Source organism: Sus scrofa, chromosome 15, assembly GCF_054392235.1.
Source record: "Sus scrofa isolate SSC_HxYL_T2T_F1_AM1 chromosome 15, Sscrofa_HxYL_maternal_Yorkshire_Landrace_v2.0, whole genome shotgun sequence".
NCBI classification, from domain to species: domain Eukaryota; kingdom Metazoa; phylum Chordata; class Mammalia; order Artiodactyla; family Suidae; genus Sus; species Sus scrofa.
This window is the reverse complement of record NC_139397.1, coordinates 69,153,700-69,173,981: the sequence shown is the minus strand read 5'-3', so window position 1 is coordinate 69,173,981 and position 20,282 is coordinate 69,153,700. Positions and strand designations below refer to the sequence as shown.

General features: G+C 43.2%; 1 protein-coding gene across 1 annotated transcript; it reads right to left on the bottom strand.

Moving 5' to 3' along the window:
- Positions 1-6,757: 6,757 nt before the first annotated feature.
- On the bottom strand, positions 6,758-15,493 carry MBOAT4 (membrane bound O-acyltransferase domain containing 4). Its single transcript, NM_001190423.1, is given in 3 exon segments — positions 6,758-8,352; positions 11,254-11,478; positions 15,305-15,493. Coding segments are annotated over 3 exon segments (1,308 nt in total). The 5' UTR covers positions 15,424-15,493; the 3' UTR covers positions 6,758-7,388.
- Between the last annotated feature and the right edge of the window lie 4,789 nt (positions 15,494-20,282).

The following is a 20,282-nucleotide window of genomic DNA, read 5'->3' as shown; positions in this document are numbered from 1 at the left end:
TTGTCCTAGTTATAATCTCATTATACTTAAAAAAAAAAAAAAGTCAAGTCATAGATTCTTAGTGTCTGCTTTAATATGATTTTTTGGGAGCTTTGTGAAAATAGTCCAGATTTTTTAAGTAAACTCTAGAATATTTATATTGAATGTGACTAGATGCCTAAGTTTCAGGTAACTTTAAATCAGCACATCTACTTTAACAAGTAGCAAGCAACATTACTATTAAGTGATATGTATGTTTTAGACCTCAGCAGGCTTTTGATACATAAAATTGGTGGGAGTTTTCAAAGTTATTCTTCAACAGAAAATATTTGGGAGGAGTTCCTGCTGTAACACAGGAACTCCTCCCAAATAGGAGATACAGCGTTGATCTATTGTTGTCTCTGTGATGGTTCAGGTTCAAGCCCCAGCCCTGGGAACTTCCACATGCTGTGGGTGTGGCCAAAAAAAGAAAAAGAGGGGTTTCTGTGGTGGAACAGTGGTAACAAACCTGAGAAGTATCCATGAGGACTCAGGTTCAATTCCTGGCCTCACTTAGTGAGTTAAGGATCCAGCGTTGCCATGAGCTGTGGGGTAGGTCGCAGATGTGGCTTGGATCCCGAATTGCTTTGGCATAGGCCAGTGACTACAGGTCCAATTTGACTCCTAGCCTAGGAACTTCCATATGCCTCGGGTGTGGCCCTAAAAAAGACAAAACAGAAAAAAGATTTGAAAACTCATGTTTTTACTGCAGGCCTCCTAATTTTCTGGCAGTCCCTGGAAAGAGTACATATTCTGCAAAATAAGTATTCTGGAGTTGCCCTGTGGCTCAGCAGGTTAACGATCTGGTGGTGTCGCTGCTGAGGCATGGGTTCAGTTCCTGGCCCAGGAACTTCCACATTCTGTGAGGCACCCCCAAAAAAACTGTCCTTGTTAACTGTCTATCTGAGAAGGGGGTGGTGAGAGGGAGCACCGGGTCACAGACCGCTATCTAACTTCTGAGATCTTAAATCTCTCTTCACCGTTTGTTATCTCTCTTCACTGTTTTCAGTTGCCAGAAACTCTAGAGATGGAGACAGTTTTGCAGTTTGTTTTTATAGGAAGCATTGTACTGTGTATTTTGCATCCAGTCTTTGAAGATTATCTGAATTCATCCCTGGGTTTAGAACTCTATACTGTAGTCACAACAATTTAGATGTTAACTCTTAATCCTGTAAATTCCAGTTGGAGAGAACAAAACAGCGGGAGTCAAAAACTGTTCCCACGAGTGAGAAATTAAGACCATAAAACATTCCTTTTTCAATTACAGTTCTGTTTTCCCTTGTGTGCTTAGAGGCAATACTAATAGGGGGAAATCAGGAAATTTTTATGTTAGGAGCCAGTAAATGGCTAACACTATGAAAGAAATTTGCTGCAGTTTACAACCATAGGGACTATCAAATAGAATACAGCATTATAGAATGAGCATGAGTATTTCCATATGTGTTTGAAAGAGCATTACTGCTTTATAATTTGGTAATCTTGATTTACAGCTTGGAATTTAATATCAGAAATGTCTTTCTCTTGTCAGATCAGTTATTTGGTATTATGTAAATAGAATGTGGCATAAATGTCAGTGAACATGTATAGATTTGTGAACCTCCCCACAATAGGACAGATTTTCCTGAAAGCTCGGTATACATACTACTTACAGAGAACATTTGAAGATGGTTTCTAAAAGTGTTCACAATTGAACAACTTCTTAGGATTAAATTAAGATGGATAGATTTTGACTTATCTTTGTCATATGCTATTTTATTTTTAGGGTCACACCCATAGCATCTGGAAGGTCCCAGGCTACAGGTCAAATCAGAGCTATAGCCGCCAGCCTACACCACAGCCACTGCAATACCCCATCCTTAACCCACTGAGCAGAGCCAGGGATCAAACGTTCGTCCTCAAAGATACTTACCACTGAGCCACAACGGGAACTCCCCAGTTATAATTCTTGGTAAACAACTCATATAACTAACTGTAACCTTGTGGGTTTTGCTCTTATAAGCCCCTCTTCCTGTGATGCCAATGCTTTGAAGATAAGGAGTATTAATTATCTTAGGGGTCATGCTGACTCACTGTGTACTATCTGTAGAAACCTTGAAGATGTGTAACCCTGTCATGTTTGATGTAGGCTCTGTTCTGACCAGATACAAAACTGTAGTGAAAACCATGCTTCTCCCGAGCACTTTCTTCTTTGGTGGAGACTGCACTCCCAGGCCCAGCTTGGCTCGAATAAAACTCTCTTCTACTCCTTATTAGAGATTGTTGTTCGATTATTTGCATCAACACCAGCATTCTGAGCTTTTCAGTTATCATGGCTAATCCCACTTGTCGGGATTTCCAGTCTCTAGAATCTCACATGATAGTGTCACACAGTGAGATGAGGTCCCCTGGAGGGGCAGGTTTTTAAGGGCTCCTACCAAACCCCTCAGAGTAATCTGGCTGATATGGAGGTGAGAGGCCAGAAGTCAGGACATGTATACCCACTGGGGGCATAGCCCTAATACTTGGCCCAGAGAATCTAATTCACTTGTCCAGGGCTTTAGCCCACAGGTCAGAGGCTGCTGACCTTTAACTGGCATTTGCAGAAGATGAGCATGATTTGTCAACATAGGAGCCAGGAAAAACTAGAAAGCAAAGGTGGGCTGGGGCCACTTCTAGATCAAACAAGAGAAGAAAACATCAAAGCCAGTTCTAGAAGCAAGGTCAGAGCCATGAGATTTATAGTAAGAGGAAAAGAAGCAGGTGCACTTGGCCATGTGTCAAAGGGAATCTGGGAGGCAATGGCAGGGTCCTGGGAGTGACAATCAGTAACTGAGGGAAACGGAAACTAAAGTTGCCAAAGAGGAGTTCCCTGGTGGCCTAGAGATTAAAGATTCAGTGTTGTCACTGCTGTGACTCCGGTTACTGCTGTGGCGTGGTTCAACCCCTGGCCAGGAAGTTCCACATGGGTGTGGCCAAAAAATAAAAAATAAGTTGTCTGAGTTCCCTTTGAGACTCAGTGGATCAAGGACTTGATATTCTCTCTATGTGGGTGCAGGTTTGATCCCTAGCCTCACTCAGTGAGTTAAGGATCTGGTGTTGCCAGGACTTTGTCATAGGGATCAGCTGCAGCTCCAATTTGAACCCCAGCCTAGGAACTTCCATATGTTGCAGGTTTGGCCATAAAGAAAAAGAAAACGCTGTCAAGCAGCCAGGAACTGAGAGAGTTAAGTGCTAACAAAGGAAACAAGGACAGAAGATGCAGACTCTGTTCTCTGCCCTTCTGGGGTCCCAAGATCGCCTCTGCAGACAGACTACTCCCAGGAGTAATTCCCTCACATTGCCTCACTCTTGAAACTGTCCAGCTAAAGGAAACACTTCCTAGAAGATGCAACTAGAAAGACAAGGAAGTAGATGTCCTGATTTTAACCAATCAGAGAAGCAGAAATTACCCCTAGCCAGATACGGAGAGCAAGTTGCACTTTAAAAGACTTCATTAACCAACTCCTTTTAAAATTGAACATTCCCATAATCACTTCCCTAACCATTAAAAGCACTCACTTAAAATCAGTGAAGTGTAACAGATACACAGAAACTTGGATGAATCTGAAGTGTACAGTTTGAAAGATTTTCATAATTGGGGAACCATGTAGCCAGCTCCCCACAAGTGACTCTATAAAAATTCATTTTTAATGGCCCTATAACAGTCCCTCATAATTTGAGGGACTTAAATTATTCTCTTGTTGAATCTTTTTTTCCATAATAAATAATGCTACAATGATTAAACTTTTCTAGCAATTTATGACACTACTATCCCACTTGCCTCTCTGGGTGGATTCTAAGGATTGCCATTTCTTTTTTACCTTCCCCCCCCCCAGGGCCTCACCTGCAGCATATGGAGGTTCCCAAGCTAGGGGTCTAACTGGAGCTGTTGCTGCTGGCCTACACCACAGCCACAGCAATGCAGCATCCAAGCCGTGTCTGTGACCTACACCACAGCACAAGGAAATGCTGGGTCCTTAACACACTGAGCAAGGGCAGGGATCAAACTTGCAACCTCATGGTTCCTAGTCATATTCGTTTCTGCTGAGCCACAACAAGAACTCCCTAAGGATTGCTATTTCAGTGCTTGTGATGATCTTAGAGTCTTAACACTCTCTTGGCTAGTTACTATTTCCTCTTTGTCCCCAACCCTGGAAACCCCATTTGTCCGCATTGTCTCCTCTGAGCTATTGGGTGTAGTGAGAGAAAGTGTAGATTAAGACCACAACACATTCATGCCACCTGTTCAAGGCCCTTGCTGCTTGTTGTGCTGTTTTCTATGTGTTAAGATTGGGGGCTGTTTCTTTGCTCTAATGTTAGTGAGTGATAACTGCCATAACTTTTTTTCCATTGCACCCACAGCATGTAGAACTTCCCATACCAGGGATTGAACCTATGCCACAGCCGTGACCTGAGCCACAGCAGTGACAATGCTGGATCCTTAACCCACTGAGCCATCAGCGAACTCCAAAATAACTTTCCAAGTGATCCATAACTTCTTAGTATTATCTTTGTCAGGTTAAAGATTAAAAGCTTTCTTGCGTTTTTATATTTTGAGGATGAATATAATTGGTTTTAGAAGTTTAGATACTTGTACATTGCTTCATGTGATGGCATAGATGTAATCCTGGGGTTAGCAGATGATTTTCAGCAGTACACAAATGCTTCTCATTTAAAGAAATAACGTGTTTCTTTTAGTGAGCCTCAGAACAAAATATAATTAGTACACAAAAGCCAATTTTCACCAATGCTACTGCTTAGAAAGAGGGCATATTTTTAAAATAAGGTGAGTTAGGAGTTCCCGTTGTGGCTCAGTGGGTTAAGAACCCGACTAGTATCTGTGAGGATGAGAGTTAGATCCCTAACCTCACTCAGTGGGTTAAAGGATCTACGTTGCTGCAAGCTGTGGTGTGGGTAACAGATGCAGCGTGGATCCTGAGATGCTGTGGCTATGGTGTAGGCCAGCAGCTGCAACTCCAGTTTGACCCCTAGCCTGGGAACTTGCATATGCCATGGGTGCAGCCCTAAAAAGGAAGAAAAAAAAATAAAGTGAGGTGAGTTAAAGTTAAAGAAAAAAGTAAGTTATATCATCATCCAGGTGATCCACTGATGTAGTAGTACTGGGGAAATGCTAGTTACAATGATATTGGAGTCCCCTGTGGCCTAGAGGCTCAATATTCAGCATTGTCATTGCTGTGGCTTGGGTTCAATACCTGGTTCTGGAACTTTGGAGTTCCCGTCGTGGCACAGTGGTTAACGAATCCGACTAGGAACCATGAGGTTTCGGGTTCGGTCCCTGCCCTTGCTCAGTGGGTTAATGATCCGGCATTGCCGTGAGCTGTGGTGTAGGTTGCAGACGCGGCTCGGATTCCACGTTGCTGTGGCTCTGGCGTAGGCCAGTAGCTACAGCTCTGATTAGACCCCTAGCCTGGGAACCTCCATATGCCATGGGAGCGGCCCAAGAAATAGCAAAAAGACAAAAAAAAAAAAAAACAAACAAAAAAAAAAAACGATATTGCTTCACTGTAACTTGGGAGTCCTACATCTTTCTCTTGGTGTATTTTAAATCCTAACAGAGGAAGTTATTTAGGATATGCCAAGAAAAAGGACCAGACCCTCAAGGCTGTACCAAAACAATGTTTACTTTTGTTACTGATCTCTTTGTGGGACATATTTCATGAGTCAGTTTTGCAATTAGCAGTGATGTAAGTGGTTATTTAGTCTTCACTGGATTTTTGGTTTAACATATCTCTGATGTAATATCAACCTTTCCATTTTTTAACCAAGTTTTTCCAATTACCTATAGAGAGGGATGAGTCTCTAGATCATGTGAAAAATCAGTATGATAATATGATTTATGTTTTGTTTTGTTGTTGGTTTTGTCTTGCTAAATTCATATTCCAGGACCAAGTGGACCTATTGGACACTCAATTTTTGGATGTCCACATACAGATCTTCCTCCACTGATAATAGGGTTCCACCCTGATAAACCCATCATAAGCTGAAAATGCATTTAACACACCTAACCTACAGAACATCATAACCTAGCCTACATTAAACATGCTCAGAACACTTAACATTAGCCTACAGTTGGGCAAAATCATCTAACACAATGTCTCTTTGTATTAATGTGTTGAATATCTCATGTAATTGATTGAATACTGTACTGAAAGTGGATGTTGTCTGAGTCCAGAATGGTTGGAAGTGTATCAGTTCTTTACTCCTGTGATCACGTGACTGACTCAGAGCTGCGGCTGCCCTGCCCCAGCATCACTAGGGAGCATTGTATCATAAATTGCCATCCAGGAAAAGATGACAATTCAAAATTCAAAGAAGTATGGCTCCTACTGAATGCGTATTGCTTTTGCAGTACTGTAAAGTCGAAAAGTCGTAACTCAAACCATCAGGGGGTTTCAGTGGTTAAGGATCCAGTGTTGTCACTGCTGTGGCTCGGGTTCGTCCCTGGCCTGGGAACTTCCACATGCTGCGGGCACGGCCAAAAAAAAAAAATCTTAAGTTGGAAATCATCTGTATATACGATTTCCCATTTGGTTTGCAGTGCCGAATGTTTTTATGTATCATATTAAACCTAAACTTTACTTCCACACCTAAACTGTAAACCTAAGGGAGGAAATCATGTCTTTCTCTTTTCTCAATCCGTAGTAACATTATTAATAGCTTATTAAAGTAGATACGCAAATCCCTATGCCAAGGCATCAGGTATAGACATTCAATACTTTTATTTATTTATTTATTTATTTATTTTTGTCTTTTTGCCTTTTCTAGGGCCCCTCCCAGGGCATATGGAGGTTCTCAGGCTAGGGGTCTAATCAGAGCTGTTGCTGCTGGCTGTGTCTGTGACCCACACCACAGCTCATGGCAACGCTGTATCCTTAACCCACTGATCGAGGCCAGGTATCAAACCCTTAACTTCATGGTTCCTAGTCGGATTCATTTCTGCTGGCACTTTCAATACTTAAACACTTTTATTATGGAAAGGCTCAAGCACATGCATCTTCAAGGCACCATCTAGCACTTTCTTTTTTGTGTGTATGTGTGTCTGTCTTTTTGTCCTTTTAGGGCCATACCCACGGCATAGGGAGGTTCCCAGGCTAGGAGTTGAATCGGAGCTGTAGCCACCAGCCTACACCAGAGCCAGAGCAACGCCAGATCTGAGCCACATCTGTGACCTACACCACAGCTCACGGCAACACTGGATCTTTAACCTTAACCCACTGAGCAAGGCCAGGGATCGAACCCTCAACCTCATGGTTCCTAGTCGGATTCATTTCTGCTGGCACTTTCTAAAGTCTGTTTCAATAGGTGTATAAGGTGAAGGCTGGGGAAAGATGTCAGTTACATTTATGCTTTCTCTTTGCTAATAGAAAAAACAAAATACAGTACACCATGGGGAAGACACTGTTGTAAGAATTACACAGCAACCAGAGAGAGGAGAGACTCCTGGCCTCCACAGCCAGTATTATGTAGGCAATGATGAGCTGTGTGTGGGCCCAGGTGAGAGTTCTGTAGAGCAGCCACATCAGCTGGGACCTGATGGATACCTTGGCAAAGGTGTGGATCAGGTAATCGGCTTTCACCATCACAGCCCAGCAGAGGAAACCAAACACTTGCCCTGGGTGGAGTCCGTGCCACCAGGCGGAGAAGACGAATGTCTGCAACAAGGGCCAGGTCCTGCCCTGCTGGAAAACAAGGCGCCGGAGCCACTGTGCTGTGCTGTGGTTCCACTTTCTGGTGAATAGGGATAGCTTGTGGGTGGTTTCCAGCGTCCAAATGTCTGCATCAGGGACAAAACTTTCCTCACCGGTGCTCCCACCAAACCCAGAACCAAAGCCCGCTGCTTGGAGGAGGGACTCATCCAGGATCCAGTGGGAATAGTAGGTGAGTTTGAAGAGCCCAGCCATGGACCACATGACATAGACGCATTGCAAGTGCCGACAATCAGTCAATCCAGCCCCTACGCTCACCGCCCACCTCATGGCCACCTTCAGACACTCTAGTCCCAGAATCTGCAGCCCCTGCCAGGTCAGAGCCCAGAGAGAGTGCCTGGGATCCCAACTCCTGGGCCCTTGAACATGAGACTGAAATCTCTGGAAGGAACACAGAGGGCCTCCAAGGAGAGCAGGGAAAAAGAGCAAGTAGCTGCAATAGGGCAGTGCCTTCCACAGACGCTTAGGCAGAGAACTCTCGCTTCCTACAGCTTCCGATGCCACCTCCACTTTGCCCTCAAAAATGTCCAGGGAGAGGGATGTGACCCTCTGGGTCAAGAGCATGAGGGAAGAAAGAGTGATGCAGAACCTGAAAGAGATTCATTTTGTTGTTTTTAATTTTGGGCCACCCCATGGCATGTGGGGCTCCTGGGCAAGGGATCAGATCCAAACTGTAGACGCTGCAGCAACGCCAGATCCTTAACCCACCGTGACAGGCTGGGATCAAACCCATGTCCCAGGGCTCCCAAGACACCATCTATCGTGTTGTGCCACAGAGGAAGCTCAGAAATTTTGTTTTTTAATGTAAAAAAAAAAATTCCACATTCAGGATTTCCTGCTGTGGCACAGTGGGTTAAGAATGCAACAGCAGCGGCTTGGGTCACTGCAGAGGCAAGGGTTCAATCCCCCACCCAGCACAGTGGGTTAAAGGATTCAGTATAGGTCGCAGCTATAGCTCAGATTCAGTCCTTGGCCCGGGAACTTCCATATGGTACAGGTGTGACCATTAAATAAACAAATGAACAAACCAAAAACTCCATGTTTATCTCCTTCCAATCTCTCACACAAGACCCACGGCAAACAGGTAGCTCTAAACAATTACTGCCAATTTCATGGCTTGCCGTGCCCCCGCAAAGATTCTTGGGTTAATTCAGAACCACAAGCTCCTCTGAGCAGGATGGAAAGCTAAATGGGGAAATGAATCCTTACTCAGAGAGTCAAATAGAATAATGACAAGGAATATTGTGGTGAAATATTGATTATAGTATTTCTAGGAATAGCTTATAAAGCTTAGGATCAGGGGTCTGGGTGAAAATTGTCATAGGAGAAATGAAACTTTAGTTGTGTTTCATCTTAGTTCTTCCTACAGAGATTATAGGGAGTTGAAGATTTGGAATGTGAACCAGTCTCTGACTGTGAGATTCTGCAGGCTCTGGGACTGGGCCTGAGGAATAGTGAGTCAGGCTAGAGGTTCAGGGGTATGCTGAGTCATTAGCAAGTTGAGGTGTGTTCTTAACTAGTCACCCGAGCTGTTCCAGCCTCACCATCACCGAGTACAGAAGGTCCTCTTGGCAAGATTATCATGGAGAAAATTAATGAAAATTGTAGAGTGACACACTCTACACTCAGGAATATTGTCCCACAGGAAGAAAATGGCACTGGTTCCTAACCACTGCTGTTTCTATCTGTGGTGTCTGAGAACTTAACGACAACTGACCCCCTTATTTGACTTATCCTAATAGTCAGCAAAGTTGCCGACAAACGCCACCAATCCCTGTTCACTCACCTTCTGTTAAGGGCTGACTGTGCAGCTCCCCCCCACCCCATTCATATGTTGGAAGTCCTAACTTGCCATACCTCCGAATGTGACTTTTTTGGAGATGAGTCTTTAAAGATTAAAGTAAAACGAGGTCTTGAGGATTGGGCCCTAATCCAAAATGACCGGTTTCCTTGTAAGAAGAGATCAGGGAGTTCCCATTGTGACTCAGGGGTAATGAACCCAATTAGTATCCATGAAGACCTAGGTTCAATCCCTGGTCTCACTCAGTGGGTTAAGGATCCGGTGTTGCCGTGAACTGTGGTGTAGGTCACAGACACAGCTCAGATCTGGCATTGTTGTGGCTGTGGCGTAGGCCGGCAGCTACAGCTCTGATTCAACTCCTAGCCTGGGAAATTTTATATGCCTCAGGTGCAGCTCTGAAAAAAAAGAGAGAGCGAGATCAGGACACACACACAGAGGGACAACCATGTGAAAGCACAGGGAGAAGAAGGCACCTACAAGCCAAGGAGAAGGGCCTCAGGAGAAGCCGAACCTGAGAACACCTTGACCTTGGACTTCCAGCCTCCAGAGGAAATAAACGTGTGTTATTGAAGCCAACTGTGTCTGAGTATTTTGTATGAGAGCCAGAGCAATGTAATGCATCTTCCCAACTCAGCTCTGGCTCGGTCTCCCTCCCATCCAGCCAGATCCTGTTCTACTTGCTTCTCCAGCCCCTATCATGTCCGACTTCCTCCTGAAATCCTAAGTCAGTACTGTCCACTCACTACCCACCCACCATCTTGTCTTTTCTTCAGAGAAGCAGGCCCTGTAGTCTTTGGTGAAAAGAGTCAGAACAAAGGAAAGGAAAGGGTGTGGGAGGATGGCAAAAGGAGGAACCAGTGGCAGCTGGAATCAGAGAAGTGACAGTCCTGGACAGGGCATGGCTCCAGTTCACTGAGCGACCATGGAGCCAGACCAGCGGTGGTAGCAGAGGGCACAGCACACCTCAGGATGACGGAGGTACTTGTTTCCCTCTAATCTTGGTGAGCTCACTGATCCAGAAAATACATTCCCTAGATTCTATTTAGCATCTGATTTTTTTTTTCCTGGATTGGGTGACCTCTTTTTCGAGGTTGGAATAGCTGAGTCTCAATGAAAGTTAAACTCTTGCAAAGCAGGTGCTGTGGGAAGGCAGCAAAGGTTTACAGTATATTTAAATCTTCCCTGTCCTGTGACAAGGGAGGGGAGGCTGCTAGCAATGTGTCTGAACCACCCACACTAAGGCATGTGTCCTGTGCTTAGTCACCTCCAGGCTGGCCTCATCTGTAGGCCTCAGGACTCCTGGTCCCCACCCCCTTTTTCTGGCACAGTGACAATTACAATAATGCCAGGCAATGTGCCACACAGGCAGCACATAGTAGTCATTAGGATGTTAGTTGCATAATTACACTTGTATTCATTACCTATAACATAAGAGGCTTGCAAGATAGGTATTGTTCTCCCCCCAAAACACACACATGCGCGCACACACACACACACACACACACACATCCTTTATTTCAGAAAAACACACCGAGGCTGAGAGAGGTTGAGTGACTCACTCAAGATCACACTGCTGAGATGTGGAAGAAATCGGATTCAAACTCAACACCCAGGTGCTCTCCACCTCCGCCCAGGTGCAAGCAAACCCCTGGCGTGCTGGGTCCCAGCACAAGAACCGGGCCGCTTTACCTTGTGGAAGGAGATTCTTGCAGATAATACTCCGTGTAGTGCAGTCCCAGATGGCACAGCGTCTGCCAGCTCATCTGAAAGAGGAAGGTCGGCCTGTGGACGTGCCGGGGGCCGAGCGAGTGGATCAGGACCACGGCGCCCAGAGCCGGGACGAAGACCAGCACAGCGAAAGCACCCATGGCGGCCACGGCCAGTGCGCCCCCTCCCGCCAGGAGGAAGAGGTACCTGAAACACAGGGCACCCGGCACAGCGACACCTAAGTCACTCCAGATGGCAATTCACCCGGGGAAACCAATGGAGGTGGGCCGCACCCACCCTCCTTCAAGAGTCACCCTGTTGTCACTCTGGTGCCTTCCTTGTGTTCTTCTGAAGGAGAGAAACGTGGGGGGAAGAGCCAGAGTCGATTTGTAAACCACTTCCTCTGGAGACAAATCTTGACAACACCGGGCACCCCTCTTTGACACCTGCTCCCCACGATCCTGTGGGACAGGTCCAGAATGTTTCCCATTAGGGCCACCCCCGGCCAGGTACCCGCTACCTCTCCACAAAAATGACGGGGATGGAGGCATCACCATGTCCAGGTGAGGCTCTTCCTCTTCACAGGGTGGCACTGCCCTGGGCCTTAGAGGTGGGGGCGGGGGACTCAGTACCTCCCTTTGATAACTATTTGCAAATTCAATTACAGCCCCTCTAACTGTATTGTTTAACAATCTGTACCTCAGGAAGGGGGTTCTTCAGGGTGCAGCTTCAGGAGGGACACACATAGAGCGGTGAGGAAGAAAGGGAACACCAACCTAGCCCACCAGATCAGCTGAAACAACTCTGGGAATCAACAAGGTGACAGATGTCACAGCCAGATCTCCCTCACATCCTATTTAGTAATTTTTGACAAATGCATACATAGTTTAGCCTACTCTCCTAATTAATACAAATAAAATCATATAATATGTGCTTTGAATAAAGCTATCATTAGTATAATATTTTGGGGGGTTTTAAATAAATTTTATTGGAGGATAGTTGACTTAGAAAGTTGTGTCAATTTCAGGTGTACAGCAAAGTAAATCAGTTATACATATATCCATTCCTGTTCAGATTCTTTTCTCATATAGATTATTACACAGTATTGAGTAGATTACCCTGTGCTATATGGTAGATCCTTGAGTATAATATTTTGTTTTGTTTCCTTTTTCTGGCCACATCTGCAGCATATGGAAGTTCTCAGTCTAGGGGTAGAATCAGAGCTGCGCCTGCTGCTTACATCACTGTTTGAGGCAACGATGGATCCTTAACCCACCGAGTGAGTCTAGGGGTCAAACCCACATCCTCACAGAGACAATGTTGGGTCTTTAACCCAATGAGCCACAATGGGAACCCCCATGTTTTTTTTTTTTAATTTATTGAAGTATAGTTGATACATAGTGCTTCAAATATACAGCAAAATGACTCAGTTATGTATATATGTATATATATATTCTTTTTCAGATTCTTATCTATTATAGGTTATTATAAGATATTGAATATAGTTCCTTGTGGTATACAGCAGGCCCTTGTTGTTTATTATATATATAATAGTGTATATGTGTTAATCCCAAACTCCTAATTTATCTCTAACCCCCTCATCCCCTTTAGTAACCGTAAGTTTGTTTTCTATGTCTCTGAGTCTATTTCTGTTTTGTAAATAAGTTCTTCATATTATTTTTTAAGTTTCCACATATAAGGAATATCATATGATATTTGTCTTTACATCTGCCCTTAATTCTCCCTTAAGACCTCATGATTTAGCACTTTCTGTAATGCTGGAAATACCCACATCAATGAAGTGGTTTGGGAAATGTGTCTCCTTTGGAAGCCAGTGAATCTGCAAAGGCCCCAAAGATCCCACATTATTAGGACTTGGCTCCTCTTTCCATGTGTGAAGATGTGTTTGCTTTTTCCTTTTAATTGGTACCTAATTAATACATCTGAACAAAGAGGTCAGGAAAAAAAAAAATTGTGAAACAGGGACTGAGTGGTCCAGGACAGGAAAAGTGAATCAAAGAGGAATTTCTCAGGAGATCCCTGGTGGTTCAGCGGGCTGAGGCTCCAGTGTTTTCACTACCATGGCTCTGGTCACTGCTGTGGCACAGGTTCAATGCATATGCCATGCGTGTGGCCAAAAAAGAAAGAAAAAAAAAAAAGAGGAACTCCTCTATATCACAGCTTCTTGGTGCTGACGCACATGCCTTTGCAAGAATTTCTTTCTTTCTTGAGGGAGATGGTAGGTGTCTGGGTGTGAGAAATTCTATTCCACAGGCCCTGCAGTTTCCTGAGCTGCATTTTGAACCTATGCTTAGGAGTGAATCCTCCCCCACCCGCCCTGATAAACACTGTGGCCCAAGCCTTCGCCTCCCTGCCATCATAAAATAAGGGAAAATGTTTATTCTTTATACCGCAGAAGTGAAACATGAAACAGTACTCTTCCCGGAAGTAACTGTCCTGAAAATCTGTAAACATTAAAATGTGCACATATGGACAGTGCAGAATGCATGATTCTTTTTAAGTGCTTATTTTATTCTGGGTATTATGCTAATAACCCCTTTATAAGAAACATCTTTGTTTAAGTCTTAAAATAATCCCATGAGGTAGGCATTATTATTTCCATTTTATTTATTTTACAGATAAACTCAGTTTATTCACATACACAAAGGACACCCAGGCAGTGAGGGGGGTGTCATGACTCACCAGGTTGACTCCAAAGCCAGCAATCTTAACCTACAGGATTAACCCTTATTTTTTGCATTCATTTTGCATGAGTCTGATTCCCCCCACCCCCCTGCACCTGGGCATAGAGATTGAACCCATACCATAGCAGTGAGCCCAGCCACTGAGGTGAACACCAGATCCTTGACCCTCTGAACCACAAGGGTACTCCTAGTGTTTGTGATTCTTTATCAATAGGAAACTTTTTTTTTTTTTTGTCTTTTTGCTATTTCTTTGGGCCGCTCCCGCGGCATATGGAGGTTCCCAGGTTAGGGGTCGAATCGGAGCTGTAGCCACCGGCCTACGCCAGAGCCACAGCAACGTGGGATCCGAGCCTCGTCTGCAACCTACACCACAGCTCACGGCAACACTGGATCCTTAACCCACTGAGCAAGGGCAGGGACCGAACCCGCCACCTCATGGTTCCTAGTCGGATTCGTTAACCACTGTGCCACGACGGGAACTCCTTTTTTTTTTTTTTTTTTTTTTTTTTTTAACAACTGCTTCCCTCATCTCCCAAACAAAGGTAAGGGGCTGTCAAAGAGTTGTGAACATGTAATAACCTACCGTAGTTTATCAAACTCAGCCATCCTGATTGCTACAGACAGCTAGATTTTATTTAAGAATCCCCGATATATACAAATCCTAATTTCAAAAATAAGTGAATTATTAGGAGGTAGAACTTTGGCAATAGATTTTTCACTTTACAAAAGATATTCCAATAAAGCTTTTTTTTAAAAAAAATAGGGACTACCTCTGGTGTATTGAGTTTAGTAGCTATAAAAAAATTATTTCAATCAAGTTAATCAAATCTCTAGTGACAATAATAATTGGAGCCCAGGTTGAGATATAGCTAACCTAGAAAAATTTGTTTTGACTTGTTTCATTTCTCTGAGAAATCATACAAAGGCGTTTAAAAAAAATCACATAGTTTTATATTTAATAAAATTTATTTTTATTGAAAATGATAGAATTCTTCAGAAACATCTGGGGCATATGGATGTACCCATTTGGGGAATACCTGTACCATCTCAACATACATCTCTCCCCAGTTTATTTTCAACCTTTTCCCACTTAATGTGGACCTGTGCAACTCTGGCTGGGTCAATCCAGACATGATGTCAAGTTCTAGTTCTGATTCACTCTATTGGACATATTTCTGTTCAAGCAATCAATCATCAGTGGCAGTGGTGATAACTTAAAAACAACCAGTGTAATTAATATTTAATATTCACATCTGCACTCCAATCTGGGCTTTTTGATCTACTCCAGTATTCACAGACATAAGAGCAAAATTAGCCATCAGACCTACCTGGCACGAGTGGAAAATGAATCCGTAATGCAGAGATAATTAAACAGAAGTGCAAAAGGAAAAGCAGCCCCTTGATAAAATAATACAGGATGGAGAAAGAACAGCTGAAGCCAATCCATCAGGAACTGGAACAAAAGATATTGTACTTTCCAGAGTCCTTAGCTGGTGCTGTCCTGGAAGAGATGCCCCAAGCGGGCTCTCTTTGATCTTTTTATATGGTTTAGGATGGCCTAGGTGAGCAAAAGGCAAACAAGAACACTGGAGATAAGCAGTGTAAAAGTTGGCCTTCTGACAAAAGGAACTCACTATAGAGACCAAAACGCATTTGGGGTTCTATTGCTTAATGACGTGTAGGAAAAGCGTTCTGAAAAGCGTTCTGAAGTTCTGATTTTGCTCACATACTGCAGTATTTGCCTTTCCAGTCATCTGACTGTCATATTTTCTTCACTAAGTTAACAGAAAATCTCATTTTCTCATTGTGGGCTGTCAACATGCTGGATTGGGGACAGGGAGCAAGATCCTGAACTGTGAGGCAGGGAGACCCAACCATTCCCTCCTTAGGCTCTGTCTGTTATTTCCTTATCCCCTTTCTTTCTTTCTCTTCTTTTCTTTTTCTTTTTTCTTTTTTTCCATAGTATCCGTTCCCACCCCTTATAGATCTATTTCTCAGTTCTTTTATTGCCCATCTGCTTGCTCTAACATGAGCTCTACAAGGGAGGAATTTTGTTTTGGGGTTTTTTTGTTTGTTTTTTCTAAAGTATTATTGAAGTATAATTTATTTACACTGTTGTGCTGATTTCTGCTGTACAACAAAGTGATTCAGTTAGACATAGGAAATTTTTTTTTAATTGCTATATTCCCTGCACATAGAACAGTGCTGGGTACATGCGATGTACTCAATAATGACTTGTTAAAATTCAAAGGTTTTGGAGTTCCCTGGTGGCCTAGTGGGTTGAGGATCTAGCATTGTCACTGCTGTGGCACAGGTTCGATCCCTGGCCCAGGAACTGCCACAGGTTGTGGGTTTGGCAAAAAAAAAAAAATTTTCCAAAAGGTTTTAAGGAAGCAAAAATGTGAAGAGGAACATTTAAAAAGAAGCTTTTCTTTGGGGTGTGGACAAGAAAGGCCAAAGACACTGCTTAAAGGCAAGACAAGAATAAAAGTCCATCTCTTGGCTGGTAGAGATTTATCCACTGAGCCCAGAGCATTACAGGCTGTTCTAGACCAGCCATTTTTCATCTCTGAGCAAGCATGCAAGAGCAAGCTGCCTTAAATAAGGGATGGAAGAGGACAGCCTGATATAAAAGCATCTTAAGGGCAAGGACCACCTGCTAGTGACAGAGAGCTCTACACAGCAGAAGAAACATGAAAGGAAGCCTCCTGGTAGCTGGGAAACTCTGAGCAAAACACTTCACCTCTCTGATTCTGAATGCCTTCATCTTAAAATTAGACATGGAGTTCCTGCTGTGGTGCAGTGGGTTAAGAATCCGACTGCCTCGGCTTAGGTTGCTGTGGAGGTGCAGGTTCAATCCCCTGGGAGCAGTAGGTTAAGGATCCAGCATTGTCGAAGCCATTAAAAAAAAAAAAAAAAAAAAAAAAAGATGTAATAGGAGTTCCCTGGTAACTCAGTGTTAAGGATCCAGCATTGTCACTGCTGTAAAACAGGTTCAATCCCCATCCTAGGAACATCCACATGCCATGTACGACATCAAAAAAAAAAAAAAAAAAAAAAAAGATATAATAATGCCTATTATTCAGTAGAATTGTTCTGTTGTCATCAACAGAATTGTTATGAAGATTAAATTAAATTAAAGCCTGGGGGATAAAGCTGATTGGCTGAATGTAGTTGAAGGTAACACAATTGAATAATTAAGATGATGAGCATTACTGAGCTACCATCTTTTTTTTTTTTTTTTTTTGGCTTTTTGCCATTTCTTGGGCCGCTCCCTTGGCATATGGAGGTTCCCAGGCTAGGGGTCGAATTGGAGCTGTCGCCACCGGCCTACACCACAGCCACAACAACGTGGGATCCAAGCCGCATCTGCAACCTACACCACAGCTCACAGCAACACCAGATCCTTAACCCACTGAGCAAGGCCAGGGACCGAACCCACAACCTCATAGTTCCTAGTCGGATTCGTTAACCACTGAGCCACGACGGGAATTCCTGGGCTACCATTTTAAGACAGACCTGTGCTAAGCATTAGGAATAGAAGGAAGAAGGATGAATAAGACATGGCTCCTGCCCTCAAGTAGCTTTGAATCAACTAGGGAGAAGGAAATGGCAGCAAATGCTTTCATTAAAGAACTATAGGTGCAGTATACTACCTGTACACTGTAGTGGCTAAATAAAGAAACAATCATCCACAGAGACAGGGAATTTTTTTTTGCAAGGGAAGTGGAGAAGGGGGAATGTTTAAATTGGCTCTTGAAGGATGTTTCCAAACAGATGGAGAGTTTATTCCAGGCCACAGGTGGCACAAAGACCTAGACAAACAGTAGAGCAATTACTGGGAGAAAGGGGTTCTCTAAGCAACGAATAAGCTCCCATCATATTAAACTTATTAAAATGCAACCATATTCGGTTTACCACATTAAATAACAGTGGTTTGTAATAATTTCAAAGTAGTGGTGAGAGTAAATGCTATTTTGTAAAATCTGCAACAACTGTGACATGATATAAAATATTTGTGATTTCTAATGGCTTAAATATTAGCTATTGCTAATAATATTGAGCTTTATTATCTACATATAAAAACTTAAATTCTGAATTTCAGTGAGATGTTAGTGAAAATAAAGATGTAAACTTTTTGCCATCTTAAATAAATAAATAAATAAATAAATAAATGCAACCATAACCTCCATTATATATAGTTGCTAGGTTCAGAAGAACCGAGTTGCACTTAATTTGTTATTAGGGAAAAGGTTTTACTTTTTGTCACCAAATTAAATCTTTATTAATTCCTACTTATACTTTTCTTCTTGCATTTTGGAATCAGCACATTTTATTTTCAGGTCTCATTTTTGGGTTCCCCAAAAGCTGATAAACCCTAGACACCATAATATTGATGAAATGGTCCTTCTTACAAGCATGCTGTGATGGTAAATTTTGTGTCAACTTAGGCTATCTGCCCAGCATTTTGGTCAAATACCAGTCTAAATGTTGCAGGGAAGGTTTTATTTTATTTCTTGCTTTTTAGGGCCACACCCATGGCATATAGAAGTTCCCAGATTAGGGGTCAAATTGGAGCTACAGCTGCTGGCCTAGCCACAGCCACAGGAGTGCGGGATCGAAGCCTCCGAGCAGTGTTTGCAACCTACACTGCAGCTCAATGCTGGATCTTTAACCCACTTAACCCAGGCCAGGGACTGCAACACTCATTCACATGGATACTGGTTTCTGCTTGCCTCCTGCTCAGCCTGCCACTGGAAACTCTGGTATTTTTTTAGATGAGATTAACATTTAAATCAGTAGACTTTGAGTACAATAGATTACCATCCAAAATATGGGTGTGAACGGAGTTCCCACTGTGGCACAACAGGATCAGGCTCTGGGACACAGGTTTGATCTCTGCCCTGCATAGTGGGTTAAGGATCCAGTGTGTGGCTTAGGTCACAGCTATGTCTATCTGATCCCTGGCCAGGGAACTCAGTAGGCTGTAGGGTGGCCGCCAAAAAAAAAAAAAAAAATTCTATGCGTGAGCCTCATCCAATCAATTGAAGGCCTTAAGAGCAAAAACTGGTTTCCTGCAGAAAGCAATCCTGCCTCAAAGATAATGTAACATAGAAACCCTGCCTCGTTTTCCAACCTGTAGGTTTTGAATTTGAGACTGCAATATCAGCTTTTCCCTGAATTTCCAGCCTGGGTGGGGGTCTGCTTCCATGTAATCATGTGAACCAATTCCTTAAAATAATATGTATGTATATATTACCTCCTAGTGCTTCTGCTTCTCTGGAGAACCTAGTCTATTACCCATGCCATGAAGTGTTTCAAATTAATTTAGACAGATATTGCTTGAAAATGAGTAGGTATTTACATGCTTGGAAACAATAGGGTGTTCTAAATTCATCCATATATTTACTCAACAATTTTTTTTTGAGTACCAACTATGTGTCAGGTACTGTGGTCAGTGCTAAGAGGATAGACAAACTCATATGGCCTTACTTTCATGGAAATTAGTCTTTAGGAAAGACAGTGAAATAAAGAGGTACAGCTGGTGATGGGTGCTACCATTATCCCATGGGGAAAAATAGTCTAGCAAGAGTGACCTATTCCTGATTGAGTGGTCAGAGAGGGTTTCTCTGAGAATGAAGTTCAGTTTCTTCTATCAACTCGGCTGGGCCACAGTTCTCAGTAATTCAGTCAAATGCCAGTCTAAGTGATGTAGCGAAAGTATTTTGTAGTTGTGATTAAAGTCCATAACCAGCTGATTTTAAGGAAAGGCAATCATCCTGGATAGTCTGGGTGGGCTTTGTTCAGTCAGTTCAAAGGCCTTAAGTGCAGAGCTGGAGCTTCTGGAAAGAAATTCCACCTGTAGACAGTGGTTTCACTCCATGTGTGAGAGTTCCAGCCAGCCCCCAGCAATCATGTAGGCCCATTCCCTGCAATAAACTTCTTAATACACGATCCCCTATTGGTTCTGGTTCTCTGGTCAAACCTTGACTGATTCACCTAGTGTGTGACTTAAAAAGTCAGCAGAGGGCAGGTGGAAGCGTTTTGGGCTGAGATTCAGCCTGGCTTCTTGAAGAAGAAAAATGTGATTAGAGGAAGAGGAACATGAAATTAAAGAAATAGGGGTCTCTGGATCAAGCTCAGAGACAGGATATGGAAGAGTTCGGATTTTTAAAGGAATGGTAAGTAAAATAACTGAATTTGGTTTTTGTTTTGGGGTTTTTTGTATTTTTGACTTTTCTAGGGCCGCTCCCGCGGCATATGGAGTTCCCAGGCTAGGGGTCTAATCGGAGCCACAGCCGCTGG